We start from the raw sequence: 19,816 nt of genomic DNA on the forward strand, positions 1-19,816 counted from the left end.
CCAATGGGCTACAGGGGCTTCCCCCATCACCCTCCCTCCCTGATCCGCCTTTTCTGCTTTTGGAATAATGAAATCAGTCTCTTCCCTGACTGCCCAAAAGGTGTGGCAATATCTTAGGGCAGCTCCCATTGGGTGACAGAAAGCACTCTGTTCCAGCTGCTCAGATTTGGATGAAAGTTGAGGATTTGAGGGCAGAAACTGCTATCTGCATTTCACCTCCAGTGCTGAGCACAGTGCTTGGCGGTCGTGAGTGCTTAATAAAGGCATTTTCCTTCATTGACTCAGCATTTATTAAGAGTCTGGATATGAGTGACACCAGGCTGTGATCCGGGCCGGGGGACACCAAGTCTCCTGTGCCAATCTAGCCACAGATATTTATTAGCCGCGTGACCCTTGGAAAAGCACTTACTCCAGATTGCCTCCCCCAAACTCCAGGGAAAACAAAACAAAGGAAGCAGCAGGGAAGGGGAGAGCCCACTGTGTGCTGGGGGCTGTGCCCATGAAGGGCTTTACAAATGGGACCTTGGTTGAGATCTGAGCTCAGTTCCCGAGCCCTGCCCTCCCACTGTCGTTTTCCATTTTTTCTCTCTACGGCTTGTTGTGGTTGTTTAGGCTTGCATGTTGTCTCCGCCACCGGACTGTGAGCTCCTTGAGATAGGGTTTTTATCTTTCCTTATATCCCCTGAGCTCAGCCCCGTGCCTGAAACACGTCAGCACTTAATATAAAGGTTGTCAACGGTTTTCTACAGGTAGGTGGGTTCTCTGCCTAAGCCCAAGTTTATATTCCCCCACAGACACTTCTTAGCTGTATGGGCGAGTCCCCTACCCTCTGTCTGCCTCAGTTTCCTCATCTATAAAATGGGAATAAGGGAAGAAGGGAGGTTGTGAAGACCAAATGAGGTGATAATGGTAGAGTGCTTAGCAAAGTGCCTGGCACATGACCACCGTCATCATCAGAGCTGTGTAACCCTGAATGGGACATGTAATTTCTTTTGATCTCTTTTTTCATCTGTAAAATGGGAATAATAAAAGCCCTACTTCCTAGGATCATTGTGAAGATCAATAAGGTAATAATGGTCAAGTGCTTAGAGAGGTGTTTGCCCTGACACATCCTAGGCTCTAGGTAAACGTTGGCTGTAATTACTCTCACCATCATTATTAAAATCTGTGTCAGCTGGAGGAAGTCACTGAGCCATTTTCCTCCTGTTTTCCCACTCTGGCAGTGTCCAACAACCAGAACTGCTTCTGGGAGAACTCCTACAGTCATCCCCGAGGGGAGAAATCACCATGGAGACAAGGATGCTCACGATCAGAACCACTGACCATGAGTCTAGGACCCCCCTCTCCCCCTCCGACTCACGGCCCCGAGCCCAGCTCGGCTCTCACCCCTCCGTCCAAGGAGGCAATGTCATGGAGAAGGGGCCAGTCATCCCCCCCTCCCCCAGTTGTCAGTTTGTTGTCCCTCCAAGCAGCAGCCACTCTGCCTGAAGCAGCCCCTCGACCACGCCCCCCCCCATTCTGATGGCAGCCCAGTACCCTGGACCCCACAGGGACACTAAACAATGACACTAGAGCACTGCAAAGGCTGGGTTGGGGTAGGGGGACACACAACATGCAAACAGGTAACAAAGAAGGCTGAAAGAACAAATGGGAAATTATTGACAAGAGGAAAGACTCCAAATGAAGAGGGTGGACGAAAGGTTTCTTGTGGGGGTTTAGAGGAGGCTGGAAGGGAGCTGAAAGATGGGAGGAGCTAGGAGAGAGTCCGGGACATGGCCACGGACACCTCACCTAGTCATCGGCCCTAAAACATGTTACTCTGGTTGTGGCTCATGAAAATCCAGCCCAGACGCCTGCCAGCTCCTGGGGAAGACATTTAACCCCAATTGCCTCAGTGTTGCCCAATTTCGCTTTTTCCTTGTGGCTAAGTTTTGCCGATTTTTAGGGAATTTGAATCCCCAGCCTGACTCAGGTATCAGCAGACCTGAGCATCCCAGGCACTGGGGACAAATGGAGAGTGTAAGGGTTCTGGAAGAAGAAGAGCAGGAGAGCCAGTGCCCTGGGAGAAAGGGTCCGGGGGGAGGAGACTGTGCAGGTGGAGGGGCCAGGGGCGAAAGACCTTCGAATGCCCCACCAAGGATTTTACATTTGATTTGATCCCAGAGGTGACAGGGAGGCCCTGGAGTTCAGGGACCATGAGTGACATGGTCAACCCTGTGCTTTAGGAAAATCATTGCTGAGAGGAGGAAGCCCTGGAGTGGGGGGAGGCCTGTGGCCGGCAGCAGGCTATGGCACAGTCCAGGGATTGAGGCTGGAGAATGCTGGGGAGGGGGCCAGGCCAGAAGCTCCAGAGGTAAGACTGGCAGGCCCTGGAAAGAGATCAGCTACGGGGTGAGATGGCGAGGAGGGCGCTGAGGGGGGTCTTGCCTTCAACAGTGATGGGGGAGTTTGGAGGGAAAGGCACTGAGTTCCTCAATTTTGGACACATGGGACATCCCGACGAGATGTCTCCTTGGAGCCAGGGCTGGGTAATCACCAACACAGAGAGAGAAGGATACAACGTGTCACCAGCCTCACCACTGGCCACCTGTCTCCAGCTGGCAAAGGAGCCCAGGGCCCTGGGCGGGGCGATCCCTCCTCCCCATCTCAGACTCACAGCCGGAGCCCAGCTCAGCTCTCACCCCTCCGTCCAAGGAGGCAATGCCATGGAGAAGGGGCCAGTCACCCCCCAGCTGTCGGCGATTCCACGGCAGTGGATGAGATCACCAGGTGGGGCCATTGGGAGGAGGTAGGGATTGTATCTGACCCCAGTGCCGTAGGTTGTCGCTGCTGCCTTCTGAGAACCTACCTCGAGAGGAACGAAACGGGCTCTCTGGAAGCAGAATCTCATGCAGAGTGTGCCTCTGACCTGGGACCAGGGCTTCCAGAAGGTAGAGGGGTGACCAGACCTGTCATTCCTACAATTCCCTCCTGCAAAATGCAAGTCTTCTGTTTTGTTATTTTCACAAAGGAAAAGACAAGCCATAAATAAAAAAGTTTTATTAAATCATTTAGACTTGAAAGAAGTCACAATAGTTAACACACTTTTATGTGTGCTCTGTACACCACCAACCCAAATGGATTGATTCAGCATTTTTATAAATAAAAATGAACATATTTACAGTGAAAAATAAAACCATATTAGGCAGTTAAGTTAGATGATTAAGCAGTAGTCTACAATCAGGTTTCAAAAAGTACCAGTCTACAGGATTATGTAAAGACATGATTTCATTAGGTTGGGAATTTTTCATAATTCTAAGAATTAGCTGTAATATATGTTCATTTCTTACTAAGATTTTTTTGCCTCCAAAAAAATCCCAGCGCCAACGGCCAATTTACAACAAAAGCTTCATTTCCCTCTATGCAAGTGCAAGTACAAACCAACTTTAACCTTTGCTTAGAACCATCTAAGACAAGGAACTATAATACCACAGATACCCCTAGAAAACTAGCTTTGGACAGAGGCTTCTCTAACATTGTGCTGTCTGCCCTGTAAATAGCGCAGGTTCCTAACTGACCCAACTAAGACAAAAAGGGAGTCTGCCTTTGAGGAAGCCGGTTTCAAAATCACCATTATGTCCTCAAAGAGTCAATTTCTAGTACAATAAAAATCACGGCATGTGGAGACCTTCCTCTGTGCTATAAAAATATTTTAATTCTATCTACATTTGGGAAATCTCCTTCTCTTCCCCGGGTGGCGGACTTTAAGGAGATCCCGACACAGAAAACAGCAAAGACGTTGGGAATGGGAGGAGTAGCCAGCCAGGGCAGAGGGACTACAGACAAAGGGACACCTGGAGAGAGGTCCAGAGAGGGCCTGAAGAGCAAACATTCATCACCGTCCTCCTGCCTTGCCTGAGAAGACTGTCTCAATCGGCCTTGCCCAGGACAGGCCAAATTCAAATGACTTGAGAACATGATTTTCCAGTAGGTGGGATGCAAGCCTTAGGCCAGGAGGTCGAGCTGGGTCCCAGGACTCCACTACTTGCTTGGCTGCCTCGAATGCTTCATTCCTGAAGAACTCAGGGAGCGAGACCTCTGCCTGAGCACAGTTTTCCCTGGGAGCTCCAAGTCTTCAAATAAAGGGTTTTCAATGATGTCCGTGGCCTCAGGTCGCTCAGTGGGAGATGGGGAAAGCATGTGCTGAACCATGGTGTACTGAAACAGTAAGGAAAGAGAAGTTAGGGAGGAAGAATGGAGGTCAGCTCAGAAGCAAGGTCTCAGATCAGGTAACAGGGCCAGGCCTGCAGATGCCCTCAAAGACACATGCTGGGAACTGGGGTACCAAGGCGGACCGGATACCCTTCTGTGGCTGCAAAGGACGCTGCTGCTTCTCCCTGGTATCTGGCCTTTGCCACTCTCGGGGCCCTCTCCATAACACTCCATCTCTCGTTTCTGGGACCTGGCACAGGACACACCTTCAGGCCTAGAACTGGCTCTTTCCTCATCTGCCCCTCTCAGCATCCCTCGCCTCCTTCAAGCTTCCCTCAGCTCAGGACAGCCCCTAAATGCCTCTCCTCACCCCCCTGGTTTTCAGTTCTTCATCTTGGCGTTCATATTGTTCTCCATATAGATGGAGAACATCTTCATGTTCTCAATATTCCCAATAGAAGGGAAGCTGCAGGGCAGGCAAGGAGAAGATCAGAGAAGGGGGTAATCTGCTGGAGAAGACAGTGTGGGGGGCAATCACCTGCACATTTAGAGAGGTGTGCCCTGGCAAGGAGAAGCCCCGTGTCTCAGGAGACACAACAGGAGGAGCAGGAACGAATGAGGAACTCTCAGAGAATGGCCTCCATTTTTTCAGTGAAATACAACCTACTTTTTAGAGCAAGAATGGACTACATTCTGTGTGTACATGTTTAATAGAAGGGCAAAGGGAGAATAAATATGGAGAACTAGTAAAGAATCATCAAAGCTAGATTGTTCATGTACTCTATGTATTTGAGATTTTTAAGCTTATAAATGGTCTATTGTAAAGTACGGGCTAGCTCCCTGGAGGGCCTCAGGGTCAGCCAGAGTCAGGACAAATCAAAGTCCTTGGTCTTTAGGAAGAGAAGTGAAGGAGGCAGTCAAGCTGCCACGAGGCTTGCCAAAGATGAATCCTAGACTCTGGAGTCCGGAGTCTCCAGCCTCTCTCCTGTTGTCCTGCAGCCAAGTGACCCTGACCTCTCTCCCTCAGCCCTCCAATACCTTACCGCCAAACATTCAGCAAGTGCCAATGGTGAGGAGAGCCATTATCCAAATATATGCTAATAGAGCCATTGTCTCACATGAATAGGTAGCATTAAGTGCTCTCTTTTCTGATTCAGAGTTTCAACCCTCTACAATCTAGGTTAAGGCCAATTTGTAGAAAGTGACCAATGTCACTGCATAAAGAACTAATAATTTACAGCCAACACAGTGATGATAATTAATAGCCCCACAACTAATTAGCTGCAGAGACTTAAGCAAGCCCTTTAACCTGTCTGTTCCCCACTTTACTAATTCCCCCAATAGACAGAATAATACTCCGTGTGTCTAGCAAACTAGAATGTTGTAGATTTTGATGGTATCAGAAAAACAAAGATGAAGGGAGAAAGGTACTTTCCTGAAGGACAAAGGGGTATCCGAAGAAGGCAGTGGAGGAAGAGGGATGTCACAGAAGAAAAAAGGCACAAGGGGCTGTGCTGGGAAAGGCAGATCTGACTAAATCTGGTCAGGGAGGTAAGAGAGTGACAGCTGGCAAGGAGGAAGGCAATGGTGACACCAGGCCTAGAACTCAAGAAAAGAAAGACAGGGTGGGCAGGAGCCATCAGCGAATCAGAAGAAAGTCAAGAAGAAAGGAAAATCTGGAAAAAAGCTGTAGCTGCATGTGCAAAAATGTTTGTGGCAGCTCTTTTCTCAGTGACAAGAAACTGAAAACTAAGGGGATACCCATCAGTTAGAGAATGATTGGGTAAATTGTGGTATATGAATGTTATGGAATATTATTGTTCTGTAAGAAATGACCAACAGGATGAATATAGAGAGGCTTGGAGAGACTTACATGAACTGATGCTGAATCAGGTGAAATGAGCCAAATCAGGAGATCATTATACACAGCAATAACAAGATTATATGATGATCAATTCTGATGGACATCAGATTTAACAATGAATTAATTCAGACCAGTTCCAATTGTTCAGTAATGAAGAAAGTCAGCTACACCCAGAGAGAGGACTATGGGAATTGAGTGTGGACCACAACATAGCATTTTTACTCTTTCTATTATTGTTTGCTTGCATTTTTGTTTTCCTTCTCAGGTTTTTTTTTTCTTTGTAGATCTGATTTTTCTTGTGCAGCAAGACTACTATATAAATATGTATACATATATTGGATTTAACATATATTTTATCATGTATGGGACTACCTGTCATTTAGGGAAGGGGGTGGGTGAAGGAGGGAAAATTTGGAACAGAAGGTTTTACAAGGGTCAGTGTTGAAAAATTACCCATGCATATGCATACATATGTTTTGTAAATAAAAAGCTATTTTAAAAAAATCTGTGGGTGAAAGTAAATGAAAGTAGAATTATAGAAAAGCCAAAAACAAAAGCCTTCAGAGCTGAGGGTGGGGGAAGGGAAGCAACTAGACAGAGGGAAAAGGCAAGACAGAGCACTTTTATACAAGCATTTGTTTCCTTGCTTTCGAACTTAACACATTTTAAAACATTTCATTATGAATTATGAAATCTGATGAGAAAATAAAATGTGATTGAGTGGGGAAACTTTTTAGTGGGATCTGGGAGAATTATTAACAATGTGATATGCAAATACCTTTTTCTAGCTAAAAAAAACACACTTTTAAGATTAAAACATATGAGCATTCAGAAAATTTAAGCATGTGTTTTATAAATACTTAGAATTACTCTCCCAGGGTGAGCGAAGCAAGTAATTTAATTTTTGTGTGGAAGGCAAGACGCATCCATGGGAAAACTACTGGATTGGGCTGCAAGAGAGCAAGGGTTTTGTCCCAAGTCTTGGCCAAATCATTTATCAACAAAATGGAATGGAGAGACTAGATGATCCCAAGAACTCCTTTCCAGTGCTACCATTTTGGGCTTCTAAAGAACAAGAGGGATAAATGAGTACAAAGATACTTACTTCTTGAGGATATTTCTGAACAAAAAGTGGTGGAAATTTGAGATTCCTTACATCACTTAATATCTGAAAAAAAAAAAAAAAAAAAAGAAAAGTGATGAGTATTTTCTCATCCTTTTATTTCTTGTCCCACTGAAGATCTACTTAAACATTTTGAACAAAACTTTTTTGCTAGATAGAATGACCAAGAGGAAAGGTGTGAAATGAAATCAAAGGAAAACCTGCCACCTCTTCCTGCCAAAACTGCCTATCTAGCTGCTTTGTCGAGTCCCAGCATACACTGCATTAAAAGATCAGAGCCAGGTAAATGATGCAAGTGTAACCAGATCCCAGCGGTACAGGAAGAGCCCGTGACACATGGCCTTGGGTACCGTGAGAGATAAAAGGGCTTTTGCCAAAGAGTCCGTCATTCATGGACTTACCAGAACTCACACTTTCCCTCCCTCCGGGGGAGACACATTCCTGGGCTGCCCACCCACAAACGTCAAGCTAATATTACACTCCATGCTTAATGGGCCACGGAGACACTCTTTGTGAAGGCTGCGCCTTGTGCGGGCCTGGCAGATGGGGAGCTCTGCAGGTCCAGCCCCTCCCTTCCCTGGTGAGGAAAGCTAGCTTTCAGAAGCACCCAGCACGCTGCAGGAGAAAGGGCACTGGTCTTGGGCTCCTAGGCCCTGGGGTGGAATCCAGGTTCTGAGACCGACTGACTTCTCACAATAAAAGTGAGGAGGTCTCTACCATCCCTTCCTCCTTGGAGTCCCCCATCCTATTAGAATCAGGTGGGCATCTGTCTTAAAGAGTGAGTTGGAAGGCTGGGTCATGGCAGCCATGAGCACGCTGCAGAGAAAGTTGGGCTGGGGATGAGGAGGAAAGTCAAATGCAAGGAAGAGGCTGAACGTAGCCCCCAATAAGGGAGAGGAGTGCCGGCAGCCAGCAATGGTCAAGGCCCGGGGAAAAACCCAGGGACAGCAAGGGCATTTTAGAACTGCATGGGATTAAAACAAAGAACACACTTTTAAAGCCTACATCTCACAAGGCTTTTTGTCAACTTATCTTTGAACTCACTGTTTTAAATTTGATAAAAGTGTTTTGTTTTTTAAGCCAACAGGAGACAGGATAACTGAAGGCAGGTCGGGGGGTGAGGGGGACAAAAACCTTTGCAGGAGGAGCAGGAGAGCCTGAAGCTTGGCGCAGTCACTATTCCAAGGTGGGGTGGTCAGCTAACAAATGGCCACAAGCAGGCTGCAAAGGCCAGAGTCAGATGAAATGGGATCAGGGATGCTCCAGCCGAGGTCCGACAAGCCGAGGTGGTGTCGCCTCTTTAAAGGAAGGGGCTGAAGATGCAGAAATCAAAGAAGGAGAGATGGATCTCGAGGCACCAATTTATTAAGGGAATGAATGGGGCCATGGTGAGTAGCATTAGGAGATTAGAAGGTACAGAAGGAGCCCCAGGGGAGATGTTTATTTAAATCACTCTTCATCTCAAATGTGCAGTAAAAATACTATGAAAGAGATGTGTCCTCCTGCCACCTGGGTACACTTCTGGTAGCAAAGGAGCAAGAGAGGCTAATTGGGGAGGAGAAGATGGTCAGGAGGGAGACCATCAAGTGGGCCCCAGATCTACTGAGGTGAAGTCCCTGGGGGTCACCTTCACTCCCTGACTCAACTCTCCAGGAATGTTTGAAAGGGGGGTGGGGGGGGGAAGAAAAAGCAAGTGACTAAATACAAGCTATATATGCAGCCTCAGGGGTCAAAGGCTAATTTTTGAATCAACAGGATCACTGCTAGGAGTGAATCAATTTTGCTTTGAAAAATGTCACTTTAAGATTTTAAAGAAGGGAAAGGGACCTGTATGTGCAAGAATGTTTGTAGCAGCCCTTTTTGTAGTGACCAGAAACTGGAATCAGAGTGGATGCCCATCAATTGGAGAATGGCTGAATAAATTGTGGTATATGAATGTTATGGAACATTATTGTTCTGTAAGAAATGACCAGTAGGATGATTTCAGAAAGGCCTGGAGAGACCTACATGAACCGATACTGAATGAAATGAGCAGAACCAGGAGATCATTATATACTTCAACAATAATACTAGATGATGATCAATTCTGATGGACCTGGCCATCTCCAGTAATGAGATGAACCAAATCAGTTCCAATGGATCAGTAATGAACTGAACCAGCTAAGAACTCTGGGAGATGACTAAGAACCATTACATAGAATTCCCAATCCCTATATTTTTGTCGGCCTGCATGTCTGATTTCCTTCACAGGTTAATTGTACACTATTTCAAAGTCCAATTCTTTTTGTACAGCAAAATAACTGTATGGACATGTATACATATATTGTATTTAACTTATACTTTAACATATTTAACATGTATTGGTCAACCTGTCATCTTGGGAAGGGGGAGGGAGGAAGGAGGGGAAAAATTGGAACAAAAGGTTTAGCAATTGTCAATGCTGTAAAATTACCCATGCATATAACTTGTAAATAAAAAGCTATGATAATAATAAAAAAAATACACATAAAGAAAAAACAAACCAAAGAAAAAAAAGAAAAATGTCACTTTAGTTTTAGGCCTTGGAGTTGAAAACCCTATTAATCTTTTATTTATTTTATTTTTTTCCTATTAATCTTTTTAAGCTGTTTATTGCTATTTGTTTTTGCACCCCCTTCCATTCTGAGTCCCATCCCTTAGAATATAAAATGACAAGAATTAGGCAAAAAACAGTTCAGCCAAACTAACAAAGCATCACTGGTGCCCACCATGTTCCGTACCTGCAGTCTCCTCCTCAGTGAAGAAGGGTAGAGCCTGCTCAAGAGCCTGCACCAGTTTGGGTACTTCCCCCTGCATGAAGCCTCAAGTCCAAGAAACAGATCTGGCCATGGGCCATTTCACCCCTCACTCCCACACACATCCTACTTGGGTTGCTCTCTCCCTGCATCCCTCCCCAGGCTGTCCTCCAGGTCTTGCAGGCTCTTGGGGGTCTCTGGGGCTAACTGGGCCCCTGACACACTCTGTTCTCTCAGAGGACCAGCAGACCTCCTCGAGGGCTCACCCTGGCTTTGGTCCATCACATGGGGGGTCAGCTCTGGAGGAGAAATGACTTCTGTTGTCTTTGTAGCCCAGGACCTTGTACGATTCCTGGCATTTAGAGGGCTCAATGTTCGCAGAGAACGTCATTCTCTCCACGGGTTTGTCTTAACCCACTCTTGTGACTCCAAATCCATCCTTTGAGGCCATTCTCTAACTACTGACCTTCTTGTCTTACTTAAAATCACTTATTCTTTGTTTCACATGTTTTTTCCTTCTTTTCCCTTCCTTAACTAGATGACCAATTTCTTGATGGGTGAAAATAAGATTTATATTTGTCTCCACATATTTCAACAACACAACAGTAAACACACAGAACATACTCAACTAATTAGTAAATTATAAGAAGATGAAGGAAAATTATGGAAACAAATTCAGCCAACCATAATTGAAATATTTAACTGAAGCTACATATAATTTATGTAAATAATTCTAAACTGATAGCATTACTCCAAACTGATAGCATTACTCCTACAGTACCCTCGTCCTTCAGGTGACTATCTTCCTTCTGATGTGTTTCATTTCTAATGTCACTGTTACTTTAAGAATTTAATTTTTCTTTTAACTTTATACTTATATCTTTTATTATCATTTTCATTCCACTATTTTTAAAAGAAATACTTACCTTGACCCTCTCCATCTGAGTGCTGAATGGGTAAAGCAGTTCAAACAGGATCAGGCCCAAAGAAAAGATGTCCACTTTGTGGGAATAAGTATTGCCATAAATCTGAAATGTAACATGAGATGGGAAATAAGCACAATCAATGAGGAAGTCAGTGAATAAAAAGGCTTTAACGAGATTTGTGGCATCTTTAGTTACCTCTTGGCCCACACAGTTTATCAAGAATAGACGATTATTATTAATCATGTAGCTGGGAGCAAATAGCCCTCCACGTATATTCTCCACAGGTCACACGGTCTCCTAGAAGCTCAGAGCTGAGGGAGTCCCAGGAACCTTCCAATCTGATTTATAGCTGGGCACAAGCCCCTTTACAACCTGCCAGGAAGGTGGCTCCGGTGGTGGGGAGCTCCTCTCCCTCCCTCCCAAGACAATCCCTTCCACCTTAGGGCGTATATTCTGAATGTGAGCAAGGGTTTCAAGACCAAACTTGCTTCTTAGCAACTTCTTCATTTCCCTGGTTTTCTCACCCAGTCCTCCTTTGGCATGAGCTCATCCAGTGCATCTTCTGCACCCTCTAAAGCTCAGCAATGCCCTTCCTCAGACCTGGTGCCCCAAACTAAACACAGACATCCAGGTGTGGTCCGACCAGGTCCTGACACCTTGGGTACTCCCCTCCTTAGACCTGGATGCCATTGCCCTCAGTGCCGCCTGAAATGATGCTGGTGTGGGCGGCGGCTGTCCCTCGCCCTCGATTCAGTCAACCTGGAGTCATTAAAACCACAAGATCTCTTTGGCCAGATGGCTGCCCCACCGCCCCTCCCTGTTACCATCCAGATGATTCCTGACCTGAATTGCCTTTCATTTCATTAGCAGCTCCCTTACGAAGGCTGGCCCTGGCTCGCTGGCCCTCACAAGTGCGGCCCTGGCTCACTGGCCCACGCTCCCACCAGGGGCGCTGACAAACTGCCACTGCCAACTCTATTAGCAGCCATTGTGAGGCCATGAGGGGGCCAGGGCACAGAGCTCAGGAAGGCTTTTCTGAATTCAGATCACCCTGGACAAGTCACTTCCCCATCGGCCTCAGTTTCCTCACCTGTGAAAGAGCCAGAGAAGGAAGTGGCAGCCCCACCCCCTCCAGTATCTCTGGCCCAAGTGGGGTGACAAAGAGGCATGTGACTGAAACAAGGACCAATGAGGTTCTTTTGTTTTGTCTTGAGAACATGGCAGAGATTTGGGGGTGTACACGACCAGAAAAGGAGGCTGAAGACCAGGGAGAAGGGCTGGTCAAGGGGCCCACTGCCCACAATCTCCTAGGAGGGGTCAGTCCCAGCATTCTGAAGGTTCCAAAGGGACACTTTTTTCACTGGCCCTTGAGGCCTTCCTAGGGCTACCACAACAACCTCTGGCTGCTTCCCTGCCCCCTTCTCTTCCCTTTCCTTCTAGATGACTGAGGCTGATGGATGTCTGAATCCCCCCTGGGCTTCTTCTCTTTCCTGGAGGCTCTGGGGGCCTTGGGAGGCACTGAGGAAGGTGCCGTGAGACCCTTTGTTTGTGGAGGACTCCACCCGAGACTGTGTGGAGGGACGGCCCTCCTCACGCCGGGGCTTGGCTCTCAAATCCTGACATTGATCTGCTTTGATGGCACTTGTGCACGCCCTTGGGAGTCAGCCCCCTTGGCAGTCGTACAGCCAATAGCTGGCACAGGGCCTGGCACATAGTGGGTGCTTCATATATCAGAGCTGGCTGACTATGCATTGAGGGTCTCTGTTCAAGTCCTGCCTCTGACGATGGGTGGCTGGGCCCAGGCAAAGGGCAGTCTCTCAGCGCTGCCCTCAGTCCTCCAAGCCCACAACAAACAGTTGCTGATCTGCACTGATGACGGATTGTCCTCCCCTGGGAAGTTCTGATACCCCAGAACTGGTCAGAAATGTAAAGGAACTTCACCCTTTGTGTCCCAGAGTTGTGACCTCAGATCTCCGCCCCCCCCCCCCCCCCCCCCACCGGGCTCTCCTTCCTGGCACCTAGTTATCGGTAGGAACAGACATGGGGGAACCGCACCTGACACAATCCTTCCACCTGAGCCCTGAAAATGATGAACTACAGCTACCCAACGGTCCCACATCCCTCATAACAAGGAGCCCTGCTTCAGACAAAGAAAGGAGAAAGCTCACAGCAACGAGTCTTTTGCTCTTGCTATGGCCCAGCATTTAGGGTGGATGAGCCTGCTCTGAGACACTTCCTTGAGGACCGTCAGAGATCTGCCCAGACCAGAGCTCAGAAGGGAAGTCGTCCCCTGCCCCGTCCCACCCCGTCCCACCCCGTCCCTGTGGCTAAGAGGCTCTCGCTCCCTCGGTTCTCCAGCAGCTGCCACCTTCCCCCTCACCGGCATCTCCTGAGCTTCACTTTGTGGCCGTGGGGATTAGTCCAAGGGGCCGTCGGACTTTTGGCAGCACCTGCCCGTTTCCACTCTAATTCTGGGGGCTTCCTCTGACCGAATTCTCACACGTGGCATGGAAGGCTCTCGCATACCCACTTATGATCAGATATCAAGAGTTCATGAGTCTACCAAGAGGGGAAACGCAGCAGCTACTGGACGGTCTCCCCTAGAACTGCTACGAAGCCACTCCTTGAACCCCAACAACGCGGTCGGTTTTCTTAAAGGAAAAGCACCTTACCTGCTCTGGGCTCATGTAGAGCTTGGTCCCCACTTGGCCTGTGTGCCTGGCATAATCGGGCATCGGGGTCAGAACTGTCGGTTCTTCCTCATCCTGGTCCATGGCAGTCACCAGCCCAAAGTCGCCAACCTTCACCACATCGTCCATTGTAAAGAATATATTGGAAGGCTGGGAAGACAGCAGAAGAGCGAGCGCAGAGAGAGAGAGAGGGAAAATTAACATGTGGAGAGATCACCGGCAAGAAGAGAGGAGCTGACAGGAGACAGGGGCCACTCTCAGCCGTGAATGGCTTTTAAGGCTATAAAAGGGAAACAAACTCAAGGTGCTCACAAGGTCTGCGACCATTCGTGCCGTCCTCCCCCTGCGCGTGTCCCTGCAGACAGGAAGCATGGCCCCTTTGCTGCTTCAGTGAGTTTGCTGTGGCCAGAAATCCATTGCCTAGAGGCCAACCTTCCAAAGGTTCTCTCTGAACCTGACCTTGTGTACCTTTCCTCTCCCTCCCTCCCTACTTTTCTCTCTCTCTTTCTCTGTAAAACATGCTAAAATAACAATAAAACCTGTTTTGAGAGTTCTCAGAAGGGTAGAGAAAGGAAACCGATTGGCTTAGGATGGAGCCTGAGCAACTGCAGCAGTCTCCAAGCCCCATTTCAGATCTATTTGCAAGCAGAGAAGGAGATCCAGAGAACTTAGCTGAACCATTATTCAAGTTTTCCTCTCACCTGGGCACCAGAGCAGCCAGCAAGTGGCAAGACTGCTGCAAGGGTGTCACCCTTTCTCTTCCCATGCCCATGCAAGGTGGCCAACGGCAGGAGGAGCGGACAACACTGACCAGAACTGTCAGTGCCAGGGGCTGCTGGGGGCTGCCATACTTTACAGAGGGAGATTGTTGTTCTATCTCCAGCCCTAGCAGAGCGCCCGGCATGTCGTAGGTGTATGAAAACCAAGAAACACAAAAAGGCCCTTTCCAGATTCACTTCAAGGAATGATAAGGGAAAGAACCTTATTCACTCTGCAATATGGTGTTTAAAGAAGGCAATGTCTCAAACACGATACCACGGAGAGGATCAATCAACATAGGTAATCTCTGCTCTGCCCAACTAGAGTCAGTTACTCTCTGAGTAAAGAGAACAGTAATATTATTTGACAAAACTTCCCTTATTACACTTCCCTGATGATAGGCAATGTGTGTTTATAGCAGCTGGATCTTTCTACTTAAGCAATAAGCAACCACTTGTGTGGCCAGAGTCACTATTCTCTGAAGTCGAAAATGTCTTTGACCAAATCTCAAGATAAGAACACAAGGCAAAAACTCTTGGCTTCAGTCATCTCACCTAAAAAATGAAGGCAGTGGAGTTATGGTTCAGCTTCTTAGAAGCTCTTAAATTCTATGACTCATCCAACTGAGGGCCATCAAAGCCAAACACTGGGATGTCTTAGTTTTAAAATGCAATTAGAATTGCCAGATCACTTGTTCCTTCAACCTTATTCTCATCACTATTGCTGTGGGTGGACAATACATCTTATTCTAAGTGACTCACACCTGTGTAAGTGGTGATGGAGCTATGATTTTCCCCCCCACAACTTCTAATGTGTATGGAACTATGTGACTAAATAGGCAAGTCCCAGGGAATTGCCCAAATTATATATGGGCTAAGTGACTTGAGCAGGGTCATGTGGTTAATGCCAGAGGGAAGATTTGAATTCAAGTTTTCCTGACTACCAACTTAACTATCCACATGCTATGACACAACAAAAGTTAAATAAATGTATGCTGAAGTGGATTCCTTTGAAAAATGGAAAGGATGACCCATTTTCCTGATTTTGAGGCTTATCTCTCAAAATATGAAGTTTAATTCTTTATGGGATGATGCCAAAAAGCATCATGGGAAATTAGAAGCAAGGAAAACTGAGAACAATGATGGGGAACTAATTCTAGCTCATATACTGATTTCTGCACACAAAACAAAAATCTGTAAGATCAGAACACAAGCTAAGAATTCAAGCAGTCTAAACCTATGAAACTTGTTTAATTAAGTTTAAATTTTTGAAAATCCTATTTCGATAAATGACTAGACACACCTACCTCAAACTGCCATGATTATTTGGTGCAAAGCAGTTTATGCTAAAGTAAAAGTTCACTTAAAGCAAATTAAAAGTATCAGGCAATTCTGGTGATGTTAAGGATTTCCTAGGCATGTGAGAAAAACTTGCTGATTTAAAATACAGACGCTTTACTTCTGAGACTCTAGCTCTGTGACTGTGGAAAAGTCATATATCCTCACTGAACCTTATTTTCCCCATCAGTGAAATAGAGATCATCCCTGCACTAACATCAGAGGCAGGGAGGAGGCTATTGTGAGGACCGATTGAGATAAGGCAGCTTAGCACTCTGCAAACCTAAAATGCTATACACACATCTATAATTATTCTTACTATTAGTTGTAAGAATTAAAAAAGCAGTACCATTAAGGCAGTCGGCCTTATGCTCCCAACATCACTGCTGCTTAAGACTGAAATCCGTGACTAAGTTAAGTTTTACTGTAGGGTAACTTAACTTACTGACATGGGAGCATCAAGTTATCATAAGGTTCTGGAGGACTCTCCCTTAGCCATCGCTACTGACAATTCTACAAAAAGAGACAGATTTAAGGTCCATATTCTTTCCTTCCTGATCCTATAATAGAGGCACTAATGAACAGGGAATAGTACAAAGGTCACAGAGAGCATCTAAGAACAGTGAATCGACTCATCAGACACTGGCTAACTGAAGACGGGGCGGGCAGACGCTCTTAAGGAGGTACCTGCCCCAAGAAAAAGTACCGTCCTTCAGAAAGGATCCAGACCCTGTGGCAAAAAGAATGCTCTCATAGTGAATCACGGTACTCAGAGACAAAGAGATGGAGAGACACGGGTCCTGCCATCCTCCCCGTGGTACCCTGAGGTAACGGAGCCCCCAGCCTCCTGATTCCAGGGATGGGCCTCTTTCTGGAAATGATCTGAGGAAGGCCCCAGACTCACGGGGCACCTTTTGGAATACACACCTTGAGGTCCCTATGCATAAGTCCTTTACTGTGCAAAAACTCCACAGCCTCCGCTATCTGCAGGAAGATGTGCAGACACACGGTCCTCTCCCTCTCCTCCAGGGCACACCTTCGATTCATCCAGTCCTTGAGGTTTTCCTTTCTGCAAAGCTGCATCTGAATATAGAGATAGACCTTGGGTGAGCTGGGCTGGAGTTTCTCAGCAGTGTTCTGAGTGAGGTCCAAACTTAAGGTGGTTGGCCTGGGAGGAGAGATGGACAAAGGGCTTTCGGAGGAGCACTTGGAGTCGGCCTGCGGGAGCACGGCCAGTGTGCGGGCACACTGGCTGCTGGAGGCCAAGGCCGTGGGTCTGTGGTCCTTACTGGGGGTCCGGTCACAGCCTGAGTCCTCAAACACAATGGAAGAGGAGGTCCGGTCCCTGGACCTTCGATAGTGTAGGCCATTGGGAGGGCAGAGGCCAAAGGGGCGGTCCTCCTCGCCACCGTCCATGGTGTCATCATCCAGGCTGCCGTTGGTAAGGCAGCTGTCCTGCAGGTGGGAGGCCGGGCCCGCCGAGTCGCTGCCGTCCCCGTTGCTGGTCATGGAGAGCTCCAGGGGAGAGAAGCTCTGCTGGCTGTAAGAGAGCTCCACGCAGACGGACCTCCTTCTGGGAGGCGAGGGGTCCAGCACCTCAATGTGCTCCTTGGTGGAGAAGGGATCCACACTGCGGATTTTAACCGAGGGTGCGTCCATCAGGCTTGGCGAGCTCAGAGGCCAGTCGGTGCTGAAAGAGAGTAAAGGTGGGGGGACGCCACTGTCAGAGCCTGTTACCTTTGCCCCCCAACCCTCAATCCCCCACTACAGCAAAGACTAAAGATGAGACCGACCCCGTGGACAGGTCAGCCACTGGCTGTTCGCTCTCCCCTCCCCTTTTTGATAAATGTGACTCAGCCACTTGCCAGGCGAATTCCCAGCGCCTCTAAATTGAGCCTCACCTGGCCAATGATGGCCACTTCGTAAGAGAGCACGCTAACCTAAAACCAATGGAGCAATGCTCTGAGTGGACCACACACATTAGGCGGTGCTCCACGGGGCTGGTGGGCAAAATCTGAAATGAACGAATCCTCATCATTTAAATGTATTTATTTAGTCTTTAGCTTATTCCAGATTTTTTTTTTTTTTTTTTTTTTGCTTTAGTTACTATGGCTAGAAGACCACAATCCCTTCCTTAAGCTATTAGATTCTTCTTTCGCTCAAGTGTGGAAAGAATCCGTTATTAAAGCCAGAAGCAAATCCATTAAAGCATATTTTGTACAAATAAAATTAGTCAATTCATTGAATCACACGTTAAGGGGAAGGAGCTAATTCCTCATTAGGTTTTCACATATTTAAGATGCCTAAATGTTTTAAAACATGCAGTCCAAAAGCATCTAAGAAAGAAGACATCTAAAATATTATTAATTTCCAAAGTGAAAGAGCACACACAAAAAAGGACAGGTAGGTGAATGAAAGGAATAAAAGCAGCCCACAAAGTGCTTTTTTACTTGAGAAACATCATTTGCACTGAATTAAATTACACAGGACTCACATTTTCTGAGTAAAACAATTATTCTCAAAATAAAATTTAAAAAGCCCACAACCAAAAATGTGTGTGTATATGTGTGTCCAGGATACATTATACATATATACACGCATACATATATGTATACATACATATATTAAGCAAACTTGGTTCCCAACAGTAGTTGAGAAAATGTATCTACTTCCATTCTCAGCAGAGGTGGGGGCCTATAGGCACAAAAAACAAGAGTAAATTTTTAGACATGACCAATACACCGGTTAATTCTATTGCACTGCTTTGTCTGTTCTTTTGCTTTTTTATGCTATGTTACATGAGGTAGTAAAGGTGGGTAGGGTGTATTCAAGAAATCATGGTGATGTAAAGACAACAGATATCAATAGACAATTTTGTTCATTACAAAAAGCTTTGGTTGATAAGTGGTTAGGAAAAAGTTCTAAGACAGCTGATCACTAAGAGCAAAAACGTGCTGCTTTTTTCAAGTTTGGGAATTTCCCCCCTAAGATACATGAATCGGTCTCTCTTCGAACAAAGCAAAGGCTGGAAGAGCCCATTAGCGAGGGGGTCACCTTTCATCTTTCAGCCAAAGCTCGTCCATCTTCTCCTGCCATTTCTCCGGTGGGGCTTCCAACCAGGCATTGAAATATCTCACAATTCCTGGATGCTCGAGCTTGGCTAACGCTTTTACTTCTCGCATCACCTTCTCACGGGCCAATTCCCTGCCATTAAAGATGGAAAACATCGGCTGTTCATCTGGTCAAATTCGTCATAAACAAAGGAAAAAAAGATTTTCTGAATTACCACCCTCCCTCTGCCTCCAGTTAGAAAGCCAGATTTCACACAAGATATAAAATGAAGCAGTTCTAGCTTCTCTGTTTTGAACTCTAAGTCTTAAGAAAAAGACAGAAAAATGCCTCAAAGGTTTTTTCTTCTCCAGGAGCCATGGGCACATGGCAGGGAAACTTAATTCCTCACATTTTAACAAATGGCCAAGTTATTTTTTCATTCCCAAATCACCATCTCCCATGTGCTCGCTGAAGGTCAATCACTTGATGCCAGGCTTTTAAGAATAAATCCCTGCAATGTTTAAGTTCTTCCTGAGTTCTCCTTAACTCATCATTAAGCAGCTGTTACTGTTGCAGTCCTGGATGCCTCCTGCCGACCCCATGAACCTCTCTGTCCAGAGGTTTGCCATTTCTTTCTCCAGTGGCAAAAGGAGGTTACCCAGGCAGGAGGCTTTAAGGCTGGATCTGAACTCAGGTCTTCAGAACTGCCAGCCCCGAGCTCTCCCTGCCCCTACTGTAGACCTGATGACCCACCATGTGCCAGGGATGTGATGAATGAGACACCCCCTCCCCATAGGGACCTTACGTTCCAGGGGGCACATGGGTTTTTACATGTGGGTATACATGTGCTCCATGTGTATGTGACCCAGCCAAGAAGGGATGGCCGAGATAAGGAGGAAGCTGTGGGAGCAGAAGGGGCAAGATGAGGGGCCTAAGCTTCAGGGCTGAGCTCTGGGCCTGGGCTTTTGGCAGAAGCAGAGTTTTAGAATGTCGGGGGGGGGGGGGTACTGCAGGGGGAGAGTGAGCCCAAACCCAGGAGGGGTGGGGCCCAAGACCAAGGCAGCCAACATGGCGGCCACGGAGCGGGCCTGAAGGTGTAGG

At 46.8% G+C, this 19,816-nt stretch overlaps 1 protein-coding gene across 2 annotated transcripts in view; it reads right to left on the bottom strand.

Moving 5' to 3' along the window:
- Nucleotides 1-3,022: 3,022 nt before the first annotated feature.
- Nucleotides 3,023-19,816, bottom strand: part of EIF2AK3 (eukaryotic translation initiation factor 2 alpha kinase 3) — a 96,804-nt gene continuing 80,010 nt past the window's right edge. For both annotated transcript variants that reach the window (XM_031957118.1, XM_023495259.2), the window contains 6 exons: nucleotides 18,719-18,868; nucleotides 16,592-17,354; nucleotides 13,551-13,718; nucleotides 10,879-10,980; nucleotides 7,161-7,223; nucleotides 3,023-4,197 (listed from right to left, as the gene is read on the bottom strand). In XM_031957118.1, coding sequence (XP_031812978.1) covers nucleotides 4,021-4,197; nucleotides 7,161-7,223; nucleotides 10,879-10,980; nucleotides 13,551-13,718; nucleotides 16,592-17,354; nucleotides 18,719-18,868 — 1,423 coding nt within the window. In that variant the 3' untranslated portion in view covers nucleotides 3,023-4,020. The remainder of the gene's footprint in view (nucleotides 4,198-7,160; nucleotides 7,224-10,878; nucleotides 10,981-13,550; nucleotides 13,719-16,591; nucleotides 17,355-18,718; nucleotides 18,869-19,816) is intronic.

The sequence above is a fragment of the Sarcophilus harrisii genome, chromosome 2 (assembly GCF_902635505.1).
Source record: "Sarcophilus harrisii chromosome 2, mSarHar1.11, whole genome shotgun sequence".
In the NCBI taxonomy this organism is placed as follows: Eukaryota; Metazoa; Chordata; class Mammalia; order Dasyuromorphia; family Dasyuridae; genus Sarcophilus; species Sarcophilus harrisii.